The sequence below is a fragment of the Rhinolophus ferrumequinum genome, chromosome 10 (genome assembly GCF_004115265.2).
Source record: "Rhinolophus ferrumequinum isolate MPI-CBG mRhiFer1 chromosome 10, mRhiFer1_v1.p, whole genome shotgun sequence".
NCBI classification, from domain to species: Eukaryota; Metazoa; Chordata; class Mammalia; order Chiroptera; family Rhinolophidae; genus Rhinolophus; species Rhinolophus ferrumequinum.
The window spans coordinates 33,213,267-33,234,298 of record NC_046293.1 but is presented as its reverse complement, the minus strand read 5'-3'; the positions used below and the strand labels follow the sequence as shown (position 1 = coordinate 33,234,298).

Here is a 21,032-nt window from a genome sequence, read left to right as displayed (position 1 = left end):
ATGGTGACGATGATGATGATGATGGTTTCAAGATATCTATTAAATGAGTGTATTTACTCCAGATACTCTTTTTGATTTAATGCTTTACAATGTATTGTATTCACAGAACATTCCTACAAAGTACATACTATCTCATTTTCCAGATGAGAAAACTATGACTTCCAAAGGTTAAATATCTCATTAAAGTGACATACATGTTTAATGGAGTTGGGATCTTTATTACTTCAAAGATCCTTCTCTTAACCACCAGACCAACCAGTTAGTGTGGGATCCTGCAGGACTATATTCTAAAATTTGTAGTTCCATGAAATTCCAAGGAAAGTTAATTATAAGCTTTGCTTTGACAGATGTGCAGATTTAAGAAGACGAGTAGTAGTAAATTTTATCTCAGTGTGCTGCTGCTGGTTAAATTAGAGGCTGTAGCACTTTTAGAGGTCTTCCAAAGTTCATATTCAGAGGTAATTTCTACTTCATCATAAATAAACTAACCTCCTTAACAGTCCTGTTGCATACATGGTAAAGTGGAAAGGTTAGAGAGCTGCACAGGTTTGAAATAGAACGTCTTCATGCACTGTACATAATAAATGTAATTTATGTAAAGCAGGCTTGGCAGCAGAAAAAGCAGTGGTATATTTCTGTTGGCTGAAAACACCATTTTTTTGTCAGAAAAGCAATTCTGAAATGTTTATTTCCTGCGCGTTTACAAGACTGAAAAGTCCACTACTCAAAAATTGACCTTGCAGTTATTTAAACTACTGAGACTTTAAATTTATAACCTCTATCGCACTATAGGGCTTACGTTACTAATTAAAATTAAATCTGCACAATTCATTAAATAAACATGAGTTTATTCTAAATCATGGTAATTGGCATAAAACTGAATTTTTACCTTATCCGGTAAAGTATTTTGTTTGCCTCTTGATAAATCAGATATTAACTATATTTGGTGAGAGGTAACATAGCACAGTAGAGTCAAGGGCAGGACTTTAGAGTCAGACAGATGTGGATGTGAACACAATCTTATCTCTTTTTAGCTCCACAACCTTTGGCAAGTCATATAAACTGTTTAAGTCTGTTTCTTTCTTTGTAAACGTGTAATGTTATCTAGAACTCTAGAATATAAGCTTTCTGAGGGGCAAAATTCATCTGTCCTGTTTACCATGTAACTTCCTCACCACTAATACTGTACCCACATGTAGGATGTACTCAAAAACCTTCTCTGAATAAATTATTATTGACCTTTCAGAATTATTTTGTCGATTAGAATAAGTTATGTGAATAAAGTACCTAGCACAATACCTGGCAAAAAAAATACATATTCAATGAATATTAGTTTCTATTTCCTGTGGTTAACTAAAGATACATTTTTTTAAATATTTTATTTCAAATATTTTAACTTTTACTACAGAAAGCAATGAAAAATTACTTATCAAATAGGGAAAAATCACCATTAAAGTCAACAACAACCACAAAAAGGGCACAAGGAATCTTCAGTTAAGCATGTTATTCCAAGATGAACCCAAATGTAAGTTTGGAGAGTTCAATACGGTTAAAGATGTAGGATCACCATTTTGACTGGTAGGGACTGATTAGTACCAACGAATACAACATGATCAGGAGATACGAGTATTACATATTGATATTTCTGATTTCATTTCATATATTTTACAAAGATAACTTCCAAGTAAAGCCTGAGATATATGGTTCAATTACAGAATTGGAGTTTAGTGGCCACGGTGGTGAAAAGTCTTTTCTGAAACACATGCATATCTTATAAATAAATAACTTGTCTGATGAAATTGTTATTCTTTCAACAGATATTTATTATTCCCTGGTATGGTGTCAGGATATTGCATATTTTTGTGTTCTTCCATAAATTTTAATATAAATCCTTAAACACTCTGTGCAATCAATGCAGAAGAAAAATAGGAGGAAAATGCAGAAGGAAAGATACTGCTAGTCTTTAGAGAAATGTAGATTTGGTACTAGACAAAGATTATAAAGGTTTATGACACTTAAGTCTTTCACTTTTGGGTGGAACGACTGGGTTTTAATTTGAGAGTTTAGTAAAGAGTTTTATGCTAATAAAATATATTGCTTAACATTTTAAGATATTTTGTGACACCTTTACTCCAGAACTTTGGCTATGAAGTTTTGTGTTGTTTTTTTTTTGTCCCAGTTAATATATTTGTTAAAAATTAACTTTAAAATTTGCCTAAAAAACATTTAAGAAATAACTTGAACAAGTTTATCATAAACTTGATTTCCATTGCTTCCTGGATTTCCTGTTTTTAAAAGTTTTTCAACTCTTCTCTAATATCACTTCTGTTGAAAATCCTCGTAGAACAAAACGGTTATTCAGGCCTTTTACCAATAGCTTCACAATTTGGCCGATATTGTCACCGTGTATAATCAGTAATAAGGTATTTTTTAAAGTTCAGACTCCGTTAACAACAATTTTCATTTCTTCAAAGTGTGCTTTCCCGAATACTGATTGGAACTCCAGTTATCCTCAAATTAAAGCAAAGCCACACCATAGCCAAATTGTGAAGTAGGCGAAATGAAAGTTCTGTGTGCTCAGACTTAACACTGTTCACCACATTCGCACATTTATTGATTCAACATTTTGTGAGCAACTTCTGAGTGACAGTTACTATGGGAGATTCAAACACGACATAGTTCCTGAATATAGGAAGCTTTAGACTACTGGGGAATTTTGCATACTATTTTATGTTCTATGATAAATGCACGATGGATGAAAATGTGTTATGGGAGCATGGCTAATGCTTAAATCAAAGTTGGTACTCAATGTTCCAACTGTATAGAAGAAGGAATTAAGAAGATAAAGGAAAGACGTATTTCTTACAGGCAGAGAAAACATGCTTGTGAAAGCACAGAACAGAAAAATAACATGATGCCGTCCAAGAATTTTGCTCTCTTTTAGAGAGAGGGGGATGGTGTTAGTAGAAAACTAAGAGTCAGAAAATAACAGGCCTTGTGTCCTTTTCTTGAGAGTTAATCAGTGACACAATCAAGTTTAGGTTGTAGACTAATCATTCTGTTATGAATGCAGACATAGATTTAAAGGGATAATTAGGGCCATGTGTGTATGTTATACACTGCACAACTCCAGGGGGCATCCCTCATGCAGGTTACCGTGTGAATGGCTCTCCTTGGGGTTGTACAAAATATTGTCCTGGTGTCAGAAGTTGGAAGAAGATAATCCAGTATCAATCCTCAATGCTGTTTCCCTATCTTTCAACTCCAGTATTCAGTACCTTCATAGTTTTGCCCTTAAATCTTCATGAAGCATTATTTTCATTGTGCTTCATTTGTACTAATTAATAAGTGATTGATATCAATAAAAATGTAAGCTTCCACAATTTAAAAATGAAAGAGCAAGGCATTGTAACATAAAATTTTCAGCTCTAACTCTAGAATTTCAGGCAAAAGTGAGACAAAGGAGATTATTTTAGGCACTGAAATCCATTTACCATCCACTGCATTTCTTTTAAGTCAATGATATAATAACATGGACATTCTTCACATCACCTGAAAATGTTTTAAAAGCAAGATTCCTAGCTCCATCTTAAACCTTGTCAAAGAGAATCTCTGATAAGCTACTTAGATGATGCAGAATGAATATTGTTAATCCACGGGAATGACTGCTTCAAAATTGATCCCCAAGGGGAAGTGACCATTCTACTCTGTATAGAATACAGGCTAAATCTGAGCTTGAAACTTAGGGTATGTCTATATTTTAAGATGAAGAGAACAATTACAGGACTCTTCTCTGAGGCACACTCATTTAGGAGACTGAGATTTTAGTATCTTGGAACATTCTCATCATTGTGCAGAAACAATCAGGAAACACATTATGAAGGTAGCTCCTCTACTCTAATAGAAATTTTACTACATAACCATAATTTAAACAATCTCATATTCAGGAACACCATTATTTTTTATTTCTAAATCAATTTGAATTATCAGAAATGTCTTCCTCATATTCAGTCAAAATCTGAATCTGACTCCACTTGTGTTCTATACATTTGTCCAAATAACATCTTATGGACTAGAGAGAGAGAAAAGAAGAGAAGAGAAGAGAAGAGAAGAGAAGAGAAGAGAAGAGAAGAGAAGAGAAGAGAAGAGAAGAGAAGAGAAGAGAAGAGAAGAGAAGAGAAGAGAAGAGAAAAGAAATCTCATACACCTTCTATATCCTAACAGTTTTGATGACTCAAGCTCAAGAAAGTATATTTTTTTTCTCACACTGTTTCTAAACATGCTGCTCCTCTGTGTGAGTGCATCAACTTCTTAATACCTTTCTTGAAATCTGATATTCAGAAATGAATGGATCAATGCAGGTGTCATCGGGCCAGTGCAGGTTTTATTGAATTCATCCTTCTGCTCTGTATGCCATAACTACTCCTGCTAGGGAAGCCCAAGGTTGAACTTGTTCTTAGAAAAGCCATATAATATTGGGTTTGAATCAACCCAAATCTTTAAACCTTACTTTTTGTTTCTTCATTTGCTTATAAACAAATATGCAGGCCTTTTCCATACTGGAATTTTATTAAAAATTTAGGTGCAAAATTTTATTTCCTTCTTTTCAGTTTAGTCTTGTCAGTTTAGTATTTTAACTGGAGTTAAATGAGAATACATTCTATGTCCTTATTCTGTCATTTGCATATTAGTTACATATCCCATTTTACACTAAAATGTAAGTGTACATTCTTTTGTCTATATTAGTCATTGACAAAAATGTTAAATAGCGTGGTGACATAATGGGTTCTATACTTCTTGTTTTATTCTTTGATTCTAGTCTGAGAAACCTATTCTGTTTATGCAAATATGACAACCCTTATAAGGTTATGAAAGAAGAGATGAATATACTATCTGTAATCCTAACTTCCACATAATGATTAAATTAACCTTAAAAAGAAAAATATATATAACACCTTTGTCTTTTAAGCTACTAAAATAGACATTAAATATTTATATGTAATGTATAGAAAGAAACACTTTTAGAAGATATTGTAACAATAAATAATATAATAATATCAGTTTCCAATTTTCCACTTTCTTTACATGAAGTTGATATTAAGAAGTTGGTCTGGTAACCATTACAAAGATGATTCCCTAAAATATGATTTTAAAAAATTTTGTCCGGTTAACAAAGCTAATCTATTTGGAATAAAATACATAATGTTAATAAAATTTCTTGTAATTCTTTTCTTAATATCTTCAAAGAGATATTAAGATTTCCTATTTTTAATATAGGGCATGCTTATGACTACCTTCATGTGTTTCTGTTAACCCATATCTAGATACATAATTGTTAATAAAGGAGCCATACACGATAATACATTTGAAACGGTATTATAGCAGATATTACTTGAATATATATCTATCAATGTTCTCTGCTTAAAAATACAAACAAAAAACAAACAAAAAATATATCTTGGCTGTTTCTATGAATACCAAATCTTTTCCATATTTCTTTCCATATTCTCTAATTCTTTTCCATACTCTCTAAACTAATGTTTCCATGTTCTGTATATTTCCACATGGTCAAACACCATGAAATAAATTTAATTAAACGCATATCGACTAATGAGTAAAAAGCATACATTATGAAGTATTAGTAAAAAGTAAAAGTATTAGTAAAAAGAATAAGAATAAGAATACTTCTAAGGAATCATCTATCAACTAACAAATAATCTGGATCAAATATAACATGATGTTAATATTTGTTAAATCTAAGTGTGTGTACATGATTTTTGTACACTGTTCACTGTACTTTGCTGCATGGCTGAAATATTTTATAATATAAAAAAGAGAGAAAGGCTTCAACTATCTAATATTTAAGATAACATAACATCTCTAATGTTCTAACTATGCACATATGTATAATACACTGCTCATTCTGAGAAAATAAATTTTCTATACTATATCTAGCAATTAAAATTGTCAGTGACCACCAGTACATACAATGATGAAAATCGAATTTCCTTTAAACATTTGGAATTCAGAGACATTACTTCTATTCCTATTATTCCTTATTAGTATATGATAAAAATTCACTCCAGTAAGAATAGTTAATATTTTAAAGTAGCTAATAACGTCCATAAAGCCTTTGTAAGAGAGCTTAACAATAAGTGTGTTATCGTTTTTATTGAAAGTAAATTTAAATGCTTTTTTCTTTTTTGCTATTAATATAAGAATTTATAAAAAGGAAATAACATTCATAAAAAATGAAAGGTTTCCCTTATTCATTCATAGGCACAGAAACCAGCTGAATTCTAATGTAGTATATATAATATAATCTTAGTGATACATTTAAACGTATATTGCCATTTAAAGAAGAGATTAACATTACTTATTTCAAGATTGCACTGAATTTAGTAGCAATCTGTACCATAAGAATAAAAAATTAAAAATAATGTTTTTAAAAGAAATTATCATGTGAAGTTAAAATAATGCATTTTCCTCTCCTGTCTTTTTCCATAAACAAAAGCCACCATGCCAAGATCAAAACATAAAAAAATGGTAAAATTATATATTTTTCTTCATTTTGAACAGAAATAGCAATGCCAAGTTCAGTTTGTTCCATTGGTTTTAAGCCAAATAAACGGCAAAAATAGTGAAAAGCCTGGTCCCATCATGTGTCATAAGTTTCTATTAATGTTCTTATGTAAATTTCAGATCTTTGTGCTGAGTGAGACACCGTCACTCTTGCACTTGAAAAGTCCACGTCATAAGAGCAAAAGAAAAACGAAGAAGGGACAGAGGAGCCACGCTGGCCTTGTTCCTAAACTGAAAGGTATATATTTAAATTCTATCTTCTCTTTAATTCATATCAACATAAGTTTTCCTTGTACCCTAATGTCAGCTTACAGTTCAAGTAATAAAATACTACCCTACAATATAGCCTCATAGAGATTAAAATGATAGATCTCGACTTATCTGTATGCTTTGAAATAAAGAAGCTCAAAGGCAGAGGAATAACATAAATAAAACAAAAGACTTTTGAACTTCTTATTTATGCTTTAGAAATAATTTCACTAAATCCTAGCGGGTTGCTATATTGTATTAGGAATTAATAGAAATTTCCTCAAGATACACTGGTTCAACAAAACTCACTTGAATAAACTGAACTCTAAATTTATAAATTCTAACATGTTTTCATTTATTTTAGAAATATTTATTAAAAAAACTACTGTGTTGGATTGCCGCCATCAGCATAAAATAGTACTGACTGCTGGAATTATACTATTTAGCAAAACTTATTTAAAGTCACGCCATATTTCTACATTGAAAACTGACCTAGGATTAGATTTCACAAACTTACTTGGTGAATTGAAATGTTTTTCAAAAATCATACAAAAGCCAAAAAATATAATAAACACACATCATATTCTGCCACATTTTTGAAGTACCAGAGAAGAATTGTCAACAATGTAGGGCAGCGAGTCCATAATGCTGACTAGGGATACTGACCAGTAAAACTGGGTTTACGACATAGGAAACCCCCAAATCATGATGCCCAAAATCAAAGGGCTTTTTACGTATGTTTCTAACCTTCTCTACATGACTGCAATGGCCATGTCTTTATCTTGCTTCATAAAATGATCTTTCTCTATTTATTAATCTTTTTTCCCTTGGGTCTCTTCTTTTTCATCCCTCTACTCATAATCCTTTGAAAACTAGAGCTTTTACAACTGTTTGCATTTCTTCATCTTCCTGACTGATCAAATTGGTTTACTTTTGAAATGTCTACTCCATCTGTTTGTCTCCTCCACAATATCCTTCTGAGATTTTTTTTCTCCCAAATCTTTTTTTCTTTAAGTGATGTTCACACGTGTATCACTGATGTTGTGCAAACAACATTCTGTAGACTTGAGGTTAAAATGATTTGAAAAGAACATAGTTACAAAATTCTAAAATGGAAATAGCAGTAGAGATCCAAGTGTAACCCATCTCCCAGAAGTACTTAACCATAGGGACACGATTCAGCAAGTGATGTATTTTGATTCAAGTTTGATAACCTGCAGATTTCCAATGAGAAGACTCTAACTTGTAACAAAGAATTTTCCAGGAATTGGTCATTGTATAAAGGCATCACCACAAAAACAAATACAGAAACAGAAAAAGCCTCTATGATCTGGAAATTCCAGCCTGAGAAGAAGCTTCATCTTTGTGACTTTTGAGATAATTTCAGTTCACCAGTATCTCTAATGTTGTTCCAGAATTTTGCTTTATAATTATTAGCACCATTCCTTAGATTTACTAATTTTTACACAATGGCGACATTCTATACAAAAATGGGACAATCACTTAATGCTGAGAATGGAACTGTCAAGAAATCTTCATTCTCTAACGTAAAATTCTGTAAAAAAATCAGCAGCTTTAATGACAATATAAAACCACGTGGGGAATGCTACTAAGTGACCTCTTAGTGGAAGCAAAGAAAACCTCCTATACCATAAATAAGATTGTTACATGTACGGTGGCCAAGACGTGGAAACAATCAAAGTCTCCTTCGATAGATGATTGGATAAAGAAGATGTGGTATATATACACACACTAGAACACCATTCTGTCATAAGAAAAGATGAAATAGTACCATTTGCAACAACATGGATGGATCTTGAGATTATTGTGCTAAGCGAAATAAGCCAGACAGAAAGAGTCAAGAACCAAATGATTTTACTAATATGTGGTATATAAACCTGAAAACAACAAAACAAAAAGACAAACAAATGAAGAAAAAAACTCACAGACACAGACAATACTTTAGTGGTTACCAGAGGGTAAGTGGGGTGGGGAGTGGGAGATGAGGATAAAGGGGGTCAAATATATGGTGAGGGAAAGAAAACCGACTCTGGATGGTGAACACACAATGTGATATATAGATGATGTATTACAGAATTGTATACCTGAAATCTACGTAATTTTACTAACAATAGTCACACCCATAAACTTTAAATTAAAAAAAAAAGATTGTTACATGTTAAAAATGCACATTTTTACATATAACGTGGGTATGTATTATTAAGAAATTAAATAAAAACATTCACTATCTTCAAATTTCTATGAATTGTACAAAGAAGATATCAAAAACCTGTACCTTAGTACACCAAAGCAGATGTCCATACTCACCTTAAAAGAACAACCATTTCCTATTTCCATTGCCTTACTTCACCCCTTGTAGCTAACTGGCCTCCTAACTGCCCTAGGACCCTCTTCACCTCATTGCACCTTCATCTGCCACTCTATTTGATGGTGTGTTCTGCTAAATATATCCTAAGGCCTTATATTTTCGTCTCCTATGAAAATCCAATGATATTCAGCACAATCATTTTTCATCAGTTTTATCTCTAAGTAGAATAAAAATTTTAAAATCCACCCCCTAAACTTTCCTTTTAGAGTATGTTTTTATAATTAGTGAAGAATAAGATCTTCCTCTATGCCACAGATAGCATAAAATCACCCAGCATGCAATAAAAATTATGTCCTTTTGTCAGATATTAAAATTCAAAAATAAAATTAACAGCTCTCGATTTGGCATATCTTTCTTCTGTTATTCTAGCAAGCAGAAGGCAAAACTTTAGAGCTGCAAGATTAGTTTCCAGAATGTCTATATTTAGTTTATAAGAAGTTAAATGAAAAATAATTTAAATGCAAAATATTTGCATTAATTAATCATTTTTCTTAATGTTTACACCAAGCTATCTAATATATATATATATATATATACACACACACACACACACACACACACACATACATATATATGTATATACAGATATATATAAAACAAAAAAATATATATAATATATATAACAAAAGCTGAAAATGCAAAAGTGGGCAGAAACAATCTGCGGCTAAAGTGTTAGGTATTATTACTGTTTTTATTTCTTTCAATGTATATTTCTGTGCATTTAGGAAATTTGACTGTTGCTTAATCTATTTATAGCTCTGGCATACAAACACCTGTCATCTATAGATGTTTATTTCATTACTTTGTTTTGCTTCATATAACTCACCAGAAGCTTCTGATTTGGCAAATGCAAGCATAAGGCCGTGCATGTGACATGTGAATGATGTCTACAAACCCCAAGATAAGAGGGTCCTTCAGTGAATACTAAACAACATGTTTACTAATCTATAAACAGAGGGCAGGGTGAGCATAAATGCCAACGGCAACTTTCCCTTTTATTTCTGTGGATTTGGTTGACTCCTACACATCGATGCCCTTTTAGAGAGACCAGTGTCTTTAATAAAGAGTGACTTATTCAAGGTCATCCATCAGTTCACCAGAAACACACGTTCTGTGAAACAACTGTCTGGGTAGAGCCACATTCTCTCTCAGGCTGTTCTTCTAAATCACTTGAATGCTTAAAGTGTGGAAAGAGGACATTATTTTCCTCCTAGTTTTCTAGGACATGATTCTACTTTAGTAAACTACCGCACAATAAAATAAATATGCTCTTTAAAAGTACTGTTTGGTAGACGTAAAGTGGAACCTGAAAGCTTGAAAGCATAAATGCTTGAAGAAGCATTTTCCTATTTTCCTATAAAACTGTCAAAATTAATCAGTAAATATTTATTTATTATCTTCCATGTGAATGGCAAAGAGATCATGCTGTATTCTCAGTGGTTCTCAAACAGAAGAATTTTGCCTCCAAGGGGACACTTGGCAATGTCTGGAGACATTATTCTATCACAACTGGAGAATGGGGAGTTTGCTACTGGCATCTACTGGGGAGAGACCAGAGATGATCCAGAAGTAATAAACCACTGGGTTCAGTTGTTAAAGAGAAACACCATTTTCCCCTCTCAGAGAACAAAGATAAATGTCTCTGCATCTTTTTAACACAGTGGAGGCTGTGGACATTTTCAAAAATATCCCTACCAGGACAAATTTTCAAAGACTGTGTCATATAACTTTTGTCAATGAAAATTAAAGACATAACACTAAAACGTAACTTGATAAATGCAATTTCACAGAACAAGGGGTGGAGGGTAAAAAACAATTGTCGAATACGGTAGATCTGCCTAACTGGTAAAATTTAAAACACGTAGAGGAGGATTTAATGGACAAGATGGGTATACCCATCTTTGTTTTGTTTCATGCAACATACCAGAAATTTCTGATTTAAAAAAAAAACAAACATAAGGCAGTCCATTTGTCATGTGAATGGTGTCCACAGTCCCCAAGATAAAAGGGTCATTCAATAAGTTTTAAACAAGTAGGTCCTTTCATGCCACTATTGTATAAAATGACAAGGCCACTGCTAAAATGTGTAGAGCCCAGACAAATATTTGGTGTGTGGTCTCTGTCCATATAAACAAAATTCAAACAAATTTATAACACAACAAAAACAAGAAAATACACACAAAAAAACTTTCCTTGGAGAGTTGCCAAAAAATGAAATTATTATTTGAATAATTTCTAAGTCAGTGGTAACAGATGTTAGGTTAACATACGCGTATGAAAAAGGAGTATGAAATAGGAGAAGAAACTGCAAGTAAAAGCACTACTTTCTGAAAAAGTAGCACCAGCAGCCAGCTTCATCTAGGACATGCATTATTCTTTCTTAACACACTGGGCATCTGGGACATGTGATAATGGATTCCCAATTTGCTCACATTAATCCCTTGGAATAAATTCTTGGGAATCTGGATGGTTGCTTTTCTAAAATGTATTAAATGGGGTTAATTTTAATAAATTTATGTGGCATTATTCCAGGTAAGTCTGGAAGGCATTTAAATTACTCTTCACATCCTCTTATTAGAAACAAATTATTTAACCCAGAAAAGAATTGATCTGTCACCAAATTAGACTACTAGAAGGCAAATCCTTAAATTAATCAACTTCAGAAGCTTATTATCAACAGACCCATTCTCTTGAATACCCAGGTAGACAAGATACTGAAGTATAACAGCTTCCCATTGAAATTCATCCTTGAGACTTGAAACAGTGCTCAAAAGTTAACCTGGGTTAATGCTTCTTATTCTAGAAGTTTTATAATTTGAAGACTCCAGTATGTGGTAGACAATTAAAGCCATGCTACTAAATAGGAAACAGATTGTTTTTAAGCATATCGACAGCCTAGTGCACCTACAGCTTTTTTCCCATCAGAATACTGGACTATCTTCCTGTATTGTACATAAACTACTTCAATTATTTAGAAACATACAAACTAGAATTTTATTGTCTAAAGGAATACTTCAATCATGTGAGGACTAGAGAGAGTACACAAAAAAACTGTTTCTTCAATAAGACGTTTTAGTTTTAGCTGGCAAGGCCTGGCTAGTATAGTAGTCAGTAAATCATCTAAAATATACTAAATGATTTATTGATGATAGCCATTCTGACTGGAGTGAAGTGATATCTCATTGTGGTCTTTATTTGCATTTCTCTAATGATTAGTGAGGTACGGTGTCAGATGGGCACATGTCTTGTTAGGGAGACCACTTCATGGACGGTGTAGATGCTTGAACACTGCACTATACACCTGAAGCTGAAGCTGAATAATATTGTATGGCAACTATAATTTAATATATATATATATATATGTATACATTGTATATATATATACACATATATATAGTATATATAGTCATGGGATATGGAGTACAGCATAGAGAATAAAGTCAAAGGAATTGTAATAGATATATACGATGCCAGAGAGGCAATAGATAGGGGGAGGGAGGTTATCACTTTGTGAGGGGTTAAATGTCTATTACATTGTTTTGTACACTTGAAATTAAAAATACATACATATATACTTATATATACACATACATACACTAAATGACTAAAAAACCTGCTAGTTGACAAATAAGGTCCTCTGGTTCCTAGTATATTGAAATGTTAGGAAATTTAGAAAGTCACAAAATTGAAATAATCTATTCCTACAAAGTACCTCAACGAAGAGATAAGTAAATTATTGACTTCTTGGAATGCCCCCCACCACCACTGCCACAACCACTTTGAAGCTTTTCATAGGAGAGCAATTTTCTATTGTCTCCCTCAACTTCCCATTGGAAAACTTTTCTTCAAGAATTTAAAAGAAAAAACAACACACACAGACACACATACACACAATTGCCTTCTGAGAATTTCATCCCTTGACTTTATTTGGTATTACAGGGAATGCTGCCAGATAAAGGAGTTCTGCATACTGTTGGAAGTTTATTTATCTTTTAGCATCTTCCCTAATTTGGATAATCTATTATTTCAGAGAACATACTTAAAAAAAAAAAAAAAGGAGAAAGAAAAATCAGCCAGAAAGCTGTGAGTGAAGTGACAAATTATGTCACAAACGTATCAAGAATAAAGTAAATAAATCAACTTACATTAAAAGCTTGCTGAGTCCAAAGAGGCATATTCAATTAAGTGTTGGAATTAAGTGAAGCAAGATGTATATTTTTCTAAATGATAAACATCTGATATGATAGGTACACCTTCTTATTTTCTGTGATAATGCACATATGACGCAATTTTGAAAGACTAAGTCAAATTTGAGAAAATCTCTTATTTAGTAAGCATGTACGGGGAAAGCCAGAAGCTTGTTCGATCCTGGTAGTGATTAATGCCCTCAATACTAGCTACTTGTTTTTCTTTATCCTCCGAACTAAGGCTGACTTTAAATAAACTTATATGCTTCTTGAAGGCCAAAGCTGTTTGGTTCATTTTTTGACTCCTCAAAGGCTCAAAAACTGCCTGAGATACGTTGGTGTTTTTTAAATCAAAGTAAAATAGGTTAAAATTTGACTTGCAGTCCACCCCCTCACATCAGCAATCTGCCAAGAAAATGGAAGTCATTAGGCTCACAGATTTCCTTTCACTTTGTAATATCCGTGCCTATTTCTTCTCTCTTGTACAGATATCTCCCCTTTCTTTCCAAAGCGGCTTCGTTTGTGCTTTGTGGTGGATTTATCAGCAGTTCATTTGAGAACATGGTCAGTTTTTCTGAACTAGAGTGAATGGTGGGCTTTGGGGTGGGGGCTGGTAGATTATGAGAAAGACACATGAATAGGTGCCGCTTTGGAAGAAAGTGCATTCCCTTCCCCAAACCACACTATTTTCCCAGTCCTTAAACAGGTCACTACTGAGAATGTTCAGGGTTTTCTTCTCTGCACTGGTACTTTTTCTCTGCCATTAATAATTATGAAGACATGCATCTCACCTTAGCATAAAAATAAATTACACTCACTTCTGCTGCCACCTATTTCTTAATCCCACCTTTCTTTTAAAACAAAACTCCCCCAAGAAACCTTTCTACTATCTTACACTATTCATTTAATTTTTGTATTCTGCTTCCCACCACTTCTTGATCAAAACTGCATTCTCATAGTTCACTAATGTCCTTCTAATCACTAAATCCAAAGGCATTTCCCATGTTTGTTTTCTTTTCTTGAACCTTTGTGTGTGGTCTCTGCCCTCTTCTCGGTGTAACTTGATGGTACACTAGTTTTGATTCTGCCTCATTTCTCCTTCAACTGGGTGTCTAGTGAGAGGACGTTCATGCTTTAACTCTCTTCCCAGGCTCCTCCCAGCTCTTACACTCAGTCTTCTCCAACAAACGGCCATTCTGCTGTTTTCCTCTTTTAATGTTATTATTCCAGGATCTATCTACTGATGTAGTTCAATTAACATATGTGTATGATTAGTATTTCCGAATTGGCATCTTCTGCTCTAATGTGGCTGCAGAGTACAAGAACAGGACCTCAAGTATTTCTCTGAAATTCCCTTCTGGCATTGTCATCTTCACTTCTCACTTAATACTGCTACACTAAACACATCATCTTTTCTGTAAACTGGTCTGTGTTCATGGCACTAAATCTTCAAGTACTCGGTTTCAAACTCTTGTTACCCCTTCCTTCCTCTTCATATCGAATCAACATTCTTTGAATTATTCCTTCACAGAAGTTCCTGCAACAGTCTCTAGCCAATCAGTGTTTATAAAGCAGTTATAAAGAAAACTTACATACGTCCAAATGTGTCCCACTACTGCCAGTTTAGACGTTTTATTCAAGCTTTTTCATCCACCTTTCCCTTTTTGCACTTCTGAAACTGTACCCATCCTTGAAAGCTCACCTCAGATACCATCAACTCCAAGTACTTCCCAGATCTTCTAGGGATAAATAAATACCCTGTCCCACCTATCACAGTTTGTTTGTATGTATGTTTAACGTTATACCTAACAGTCTGCCTTATATGCCAATTATATAGTCAAGAATTGCTCTATCTCCAACTAAAACATGTGAGCTCTTGGAAAGCAGTAATCTTGTCATTCACTTTTCCTTTAAAGTCAGACCAACCGCAGTGCTGTGCACATAGTAAGCACTTGAAACCTCTCTCCAGTGAAACTCAACTGAGATGGAATTTGAGGAAGGCTTTGGAGCATTAGTAAAATATTAAGAGACCTGTGTTCAAATGCAGTCTGTCTGAAATTCCTTTTGAGTGGTCGAAAGGTTTTAGACATATTGTCCAAAGAAATAACAGTAAGAAGGGATCAATCAATGATCTAAAACATACATAAAGTGTCTTTTGTTTTCTAATAGGAATTAGAATTAGATAAGAAGTTATTACTTAATGTTTAATTTCTTTATCTGAAATTTCCCCAAAAACCTTTTTTGTTGTAGCTGTCATTTTTATTTTTTGGTGTGTATTTTGCTTTTTTTCCTTGATAATTTTTATATGACTTGAATCAAAGTGAGACAAAGGTATATTACATTTGGAACTCTTATTTAGCTAGTTGAGAGGTCTAAGATAGACCTCAATGCTGATAATAGTAATTCATGCAAGAATGTTCTAATGTTTCTGCTTTTCAGAACCACCTTAACCTTTCAAATATATTCAAATGTTATTTATGAACATATTTGTGTGTGTGTGTGTGTGTGTGTGTGTGTGTGTGTGTAGAATTCTGAAGTTTTCTAGGTATGTGCAATATGTTGAATTTTTAAAATTTTCATTCTGGGATTTTTATGTTTAAAGTTAATATAAACTATGTACTTTTATAACAAATTTTTTCAGTTTATATTGCTAGAGTGACCAATCCAAACCTGATGATAAATTATATTCAAATAGATCATATGTGGAGTAAATATTACATATTTAAAACAATAATTTTTTTAATATAAAACTACATTACTTGAAAGGATATATCCTCAGAAAGTTACTTAGCATGTTTCGAATATCAAAATGCCTTTGGTGACAATAATCAGAAACCATGGAATTTCTTACCTGTGCTCATCTTTACTTTTAATTGGTTTAGAATCACAAAGTATTTACCATATATTAATTTCATCATTACTCATCGTTCAGCAAATTCTGATTTAAAATACTATAGATGTGTACAGAGGGAGTACTGTCAGAGAAAACGGGGAAGGGGAAGTGAGAGGGAAAGCAAGGCATAAATTCTTTTGGATAATCTTAATTTAATTGGACTGGTTTATATTATTTAGTAATCAAATTGATAATGGGCAAAAATAAAAGCATAGCTATTAAAATATAAACTAAAAATAATTGACAGACTTAGTTGTTTTTTTGTTTTGTTTTGTTTTTCATTTTACCCAGGGGCCTAAATTAAATAGTTATCCATGCAAACTTAATGACAGCATAGGCCCACGTCAATTTTATAAAACACTTGGGAGAATCTCACATTTCACAATGAACTTTCATATACAATACTGTACTTTTAACTCTCTTCTAACCATATTTTTTAGTGCAAATACAAAATGTGAGCAGCAGACGTAAAAATGTTCCACCTACTTAATTTTAATTTGGCATGTTTATAGTCAGGTAAACACAGACTGTTATGAGATAAATAATTTTTATATTTCTTCACAAAATACCCTAGGAGGAGAGATCATTTTCTTAGGGTAGAACTCAGCCTTTATTCTGTTAGGCAAAGTAATTATGGAAGCAAAACAAATCCACATTGTCTAATTAGGTCATTAAAAAGCATAAATGCGTCATGGAAGCTTTTCTCCTTGCCTAAGACATAAAGTAAGACAATGAAAACAGTCTGGTAATATAGAAAGGTTTAGAATTTGTTTCTTTTCAAAATAATAGATCCTTTCATCTTTCTATTTCCCTAAGACGAAGACAGTTAATTTAGAGACAAAATCTGTAATTAGTTCAGGGTTTACTCTGATTATATTTCAAAATATTTAACCAAAAACAGGAAGATAGAGAAAAGAAGAAAATACATAGAAAAATTATCAAAGGAAATGAGTAAAATCAAGAGAGTTGCTGATCAAAATGTATTCTGAAGAGACAAGATGAATATAAAATCTACATTCATATAAACACAGCCAATCTGGGATACCAGAAATCTCTTAGAAGGAATATATTGGCCTCAGCCTTTGGGATTTGAAACCAGACTTTAATTATAGCTAACTTAAGTAAAAACAAATGGCATGATTATTTTGCCTCTTCGTCTCTCTACTTATTATTTCTTCAGTTTTGGAAATCTCGTGGCTCAAAGTGTTTAGAAACAAAATGAAAAAACGGAAAGGACAAGAAACTTACCTGTGATCCTCTGGGCCCTCGTTTGTGGTCCCATTCTGAATGCCCCATGAGCTGTAAGACAATACAATAATTACAGTAAATTAAATGATACTTATTTTACATGGCAAATATTTTTACACTTTCTTTTAAAGAGTAATTAGGACTTTGAAATGTACGTTTTAATAATAATGCATTAATCCATCATGAATAAATGAACATATATGATATAACAAACTTCTAAATTAATAGTTAATATTTCAATTGTCAGTAGTTTTAAAAATATTTTAATATCACTGTGTGACAAAAAAGTCTGCTAATATACAGCTTTACAGTTCTTTGTCAAGAACAACCTACCCTGTTTCCCCGAAAATAAGACCTAGCTGGACAATCAGCTCTAATGCATCTTTTGGAGCAAAAATTAATATAAGTATTATATTGTATTATATTACATTATATTATATTATATGGTATAAGACCCGGTCTTGTATTATAGTAAAATAAGACCGGGTCTTATATTAATTTTTGTTCCAAAAGACACATTAGAGCTTAATGTCTAGGTAGGTCTTATTTTGGGGGAAACATAGTAGACATATATTAAACCATGTTAAGCTTTATTTGCATATTACTGAACTTCTAGTTTATTAGGAAAATATGCCGAAGAAATCCACTCGTGTAGCTTAATCTACTGTCACGAATGATAAAAACCAGAAGGCCAAAATATTTCAGTAATTTTTAATTCTGTTTTGATAATATCAAAAATAGTGTTCTAAGGAATAAAATTATTTAATGTGAAATAAGCCCCAAAGTCATAATGTACATTTTCATAAAACAGAGACTATAGAACATTAAGTTATTCTCATTGTTGTAATAGCCCTGAGCTACTTTGCTTACAAAGCATGATACTTATTTATAGAAATTAACATTTTAACTAGAAGAATATTAAGAAATACAAGGTATTGAGTGAGAGGAATAAAACTTTATTCAGCTGTCTAGTATACTCACTACTCATGAATACCAACTCCTACCACTCATGAAGAACTCCTACTTAGCACACTAACAAGACAGACTATACACCTTAAAAAAAAATAGCAATCAATTGACTCAACTACATAAAATCTTCAAATGTCAACACAAATGTCACATTGGCAAAATATCTACAGTAAATGGATAATATCTTCAGTATATTAAGATCTGTACCAATTTGAAAGAAACACAATTCTAGTAAATAACTGGGGGAAGGATAAAGAGAATTTAAAGAATAAATATCACTAGATAGTAGATTTATGGGTAAAAATTAATTTTACTGAAAGTTAAAAAAATCAGTATAAATAATAAGAAATTATTGTTTCCTAATAAATTAGCAAATTAATGTTGAATATTGGTGAGGATTTCATGAGATAAGTGAGCATATATATTGTTAGCATATAGCAAATATTTATATACACACACTTATAAATATATAAACACACACTACATATATATTTCACATGTACAAATGTAATAGTGATTTTACTACATACATTTTAAAATTCATACATACCCTTTGTACCAATAAATAGAAATGTAAAAATCCAGTAATTACAATATATTATCACTGTACTATCCAACAAAAGGGTAACTATCCAATAAATTACAGTATAGGAAAGAATATAGTATATAGCAATTAAAAATTGGCTTTCAGAGCCTTTTTAAAAATGACATGAGAAACACTCACGGTATAACAAATGGAAAATACAACAAAATAATTTTAAATTACTCATTTTTAATAAGACATAGTCAGTTGTAAGCTTTGGAAATTAAAGCAATAATTTAATTATAGTTTGGCTAGCATACAATTTGAGGTAAATTAGCCCAGATAATCATCATTCAAAATTGAATGCTTATATAGTTGATATTTCTTTCACGCTTTAATTTATATTAATTTCTGGACTTATTGGCATTACATCTGATAGCAAATATTCATTAATACTAATTTAAAGGTGATTATGATAAGGTTAACAGACACTAGTCAACTAATGAAATAAATTGTCTTATTTGGAAAAATATACATTAAGAACATTTAATTAGTTGTTTACTAAGACTATCAAAAATAATTCTTGACGCATTTCAATCATCTGCCTTATTGAGGCCTTGGGAAGACCTTTCATCAATAATAAGAATGTAAGATGCTTGTTTGGGCAAGTTTAAAGATATGATAAACTTGAGTACTAGGCTGTTAGAGAAAAAAGTATTTTTAAGCAGAAGGCTTACCATTTCTTCTCCCTCACTGTTTTATCTAAATCTTCTGAAGAGACTACTTTCTAAAAGTCTGTTATGACTATCATTCTCTCTGAGAATGAGATTAAATGAATAGGATAGCTTGGTAAATTCTACTATGTAGGCGTATCACAATAAAAAGAGGTAAATAAATCTCACAAATATGAATTGTAATTCACAATATACTGTTTTAAGACAGAATATGTGATGATGATATGTAGTAAACCAAGAAGGTAGCATTTAGCCAGGATCAGAACTAATATAAGCAAAGCATGGAATTCACTGCAGTCTGCCATTAACTATCTTAAACATGATGGTTTTTAGTCCAAGAAAAAAACATTTAAAATGTAGATTCGTTTGGATCATCACTTACTACAGAAGATAAATTTGTTAATTTACAAACCAAAACTTATAAAATAAACATCTAAGAATTCACTCTCTAAATCGGACATTTTCTTTTGAAGTATAAAACAGCAAACCTGGCAAACTTTATGAATTGGAGACAGTTATTTCCCAGAATTATTCAATAGATGTATGAGAGAGATTTAAGGTAAAGGAATTCTATTCTATTGTAGTATTATATATTCGTATCATTATTATATTATAATGGTCTGAGTTGACCAAGTATGTGGTAATATTTAAAATGTATACTACAACTAGTTTTCCAAAGTAATGAAAAATTATAGAAATCTGCATGCTAAGTGAAATATAATCTAAAAAGAAATGAATTCTGAAATGATAAATGAGATACTGGAATTTTCTCTATTCAATGGAAATCAAGATATGTTTCCCTTTGCACTTGAGAAAATCATACAACACTAAAAATCATTTTGAATTAAAATAATCTGAGTCCCAAATCAGCATTAATTATTTCAGTGTTAGTATATGTGGTTTGTTATAGTATTTTATGTAATTTGGTTTTTAAATGCAGAGAAAGAAGTGGTGGTGAAGACTGGATAGGGTATTAGGTCTCTATATCTCTCATGATGACAGCATACTAGGCAGAGATGGGATTCTGGGTGGAGAGTGGGGCAGTGAGAATAAATTTCATATTAAAGCATGATAGCATATGAATTTTTATCCTATTTGCCTACCACATTTATTTTGCTATCATAAGATCACTGCCCTCAGATAATTGACCAAAGAGTAAAGTAAGTAGGATGTTTTCAGTATTCCTTTTTAAAAAATCCATCGGGTGACAAACTGTCTGGCTTGTTTAATATTACATCATTATTTAAATTAAAATGAA

At 32.2% G+C, this 21,032-nt stretch overlaps 1 protein-coding gene across 2 annotated transcripts in view; it reads right to left on the bottom strand.

Moving 5' to 3' along the window:
- The window catches only part of PDE3A (phosphodiesterase 3A), a 282,403-nt gene that overhangs the window by 94,561 nt on the left and 166,810 nt on the right, over positions 1-21,032 (bottom strand). For both annotated transcript variants that reach the window (XM_033117595.1, XM_033117593.1), the window contains exon 2: positions 17,549-17,599. In XM_033117595.1, the coding sequence (XP_032973486.1) occupies positions 17,549-17,599 (51 nt within the window). The remainder of the gene's footprint in view (positions 1-17,548; positions 17,600-21,032) is intronic.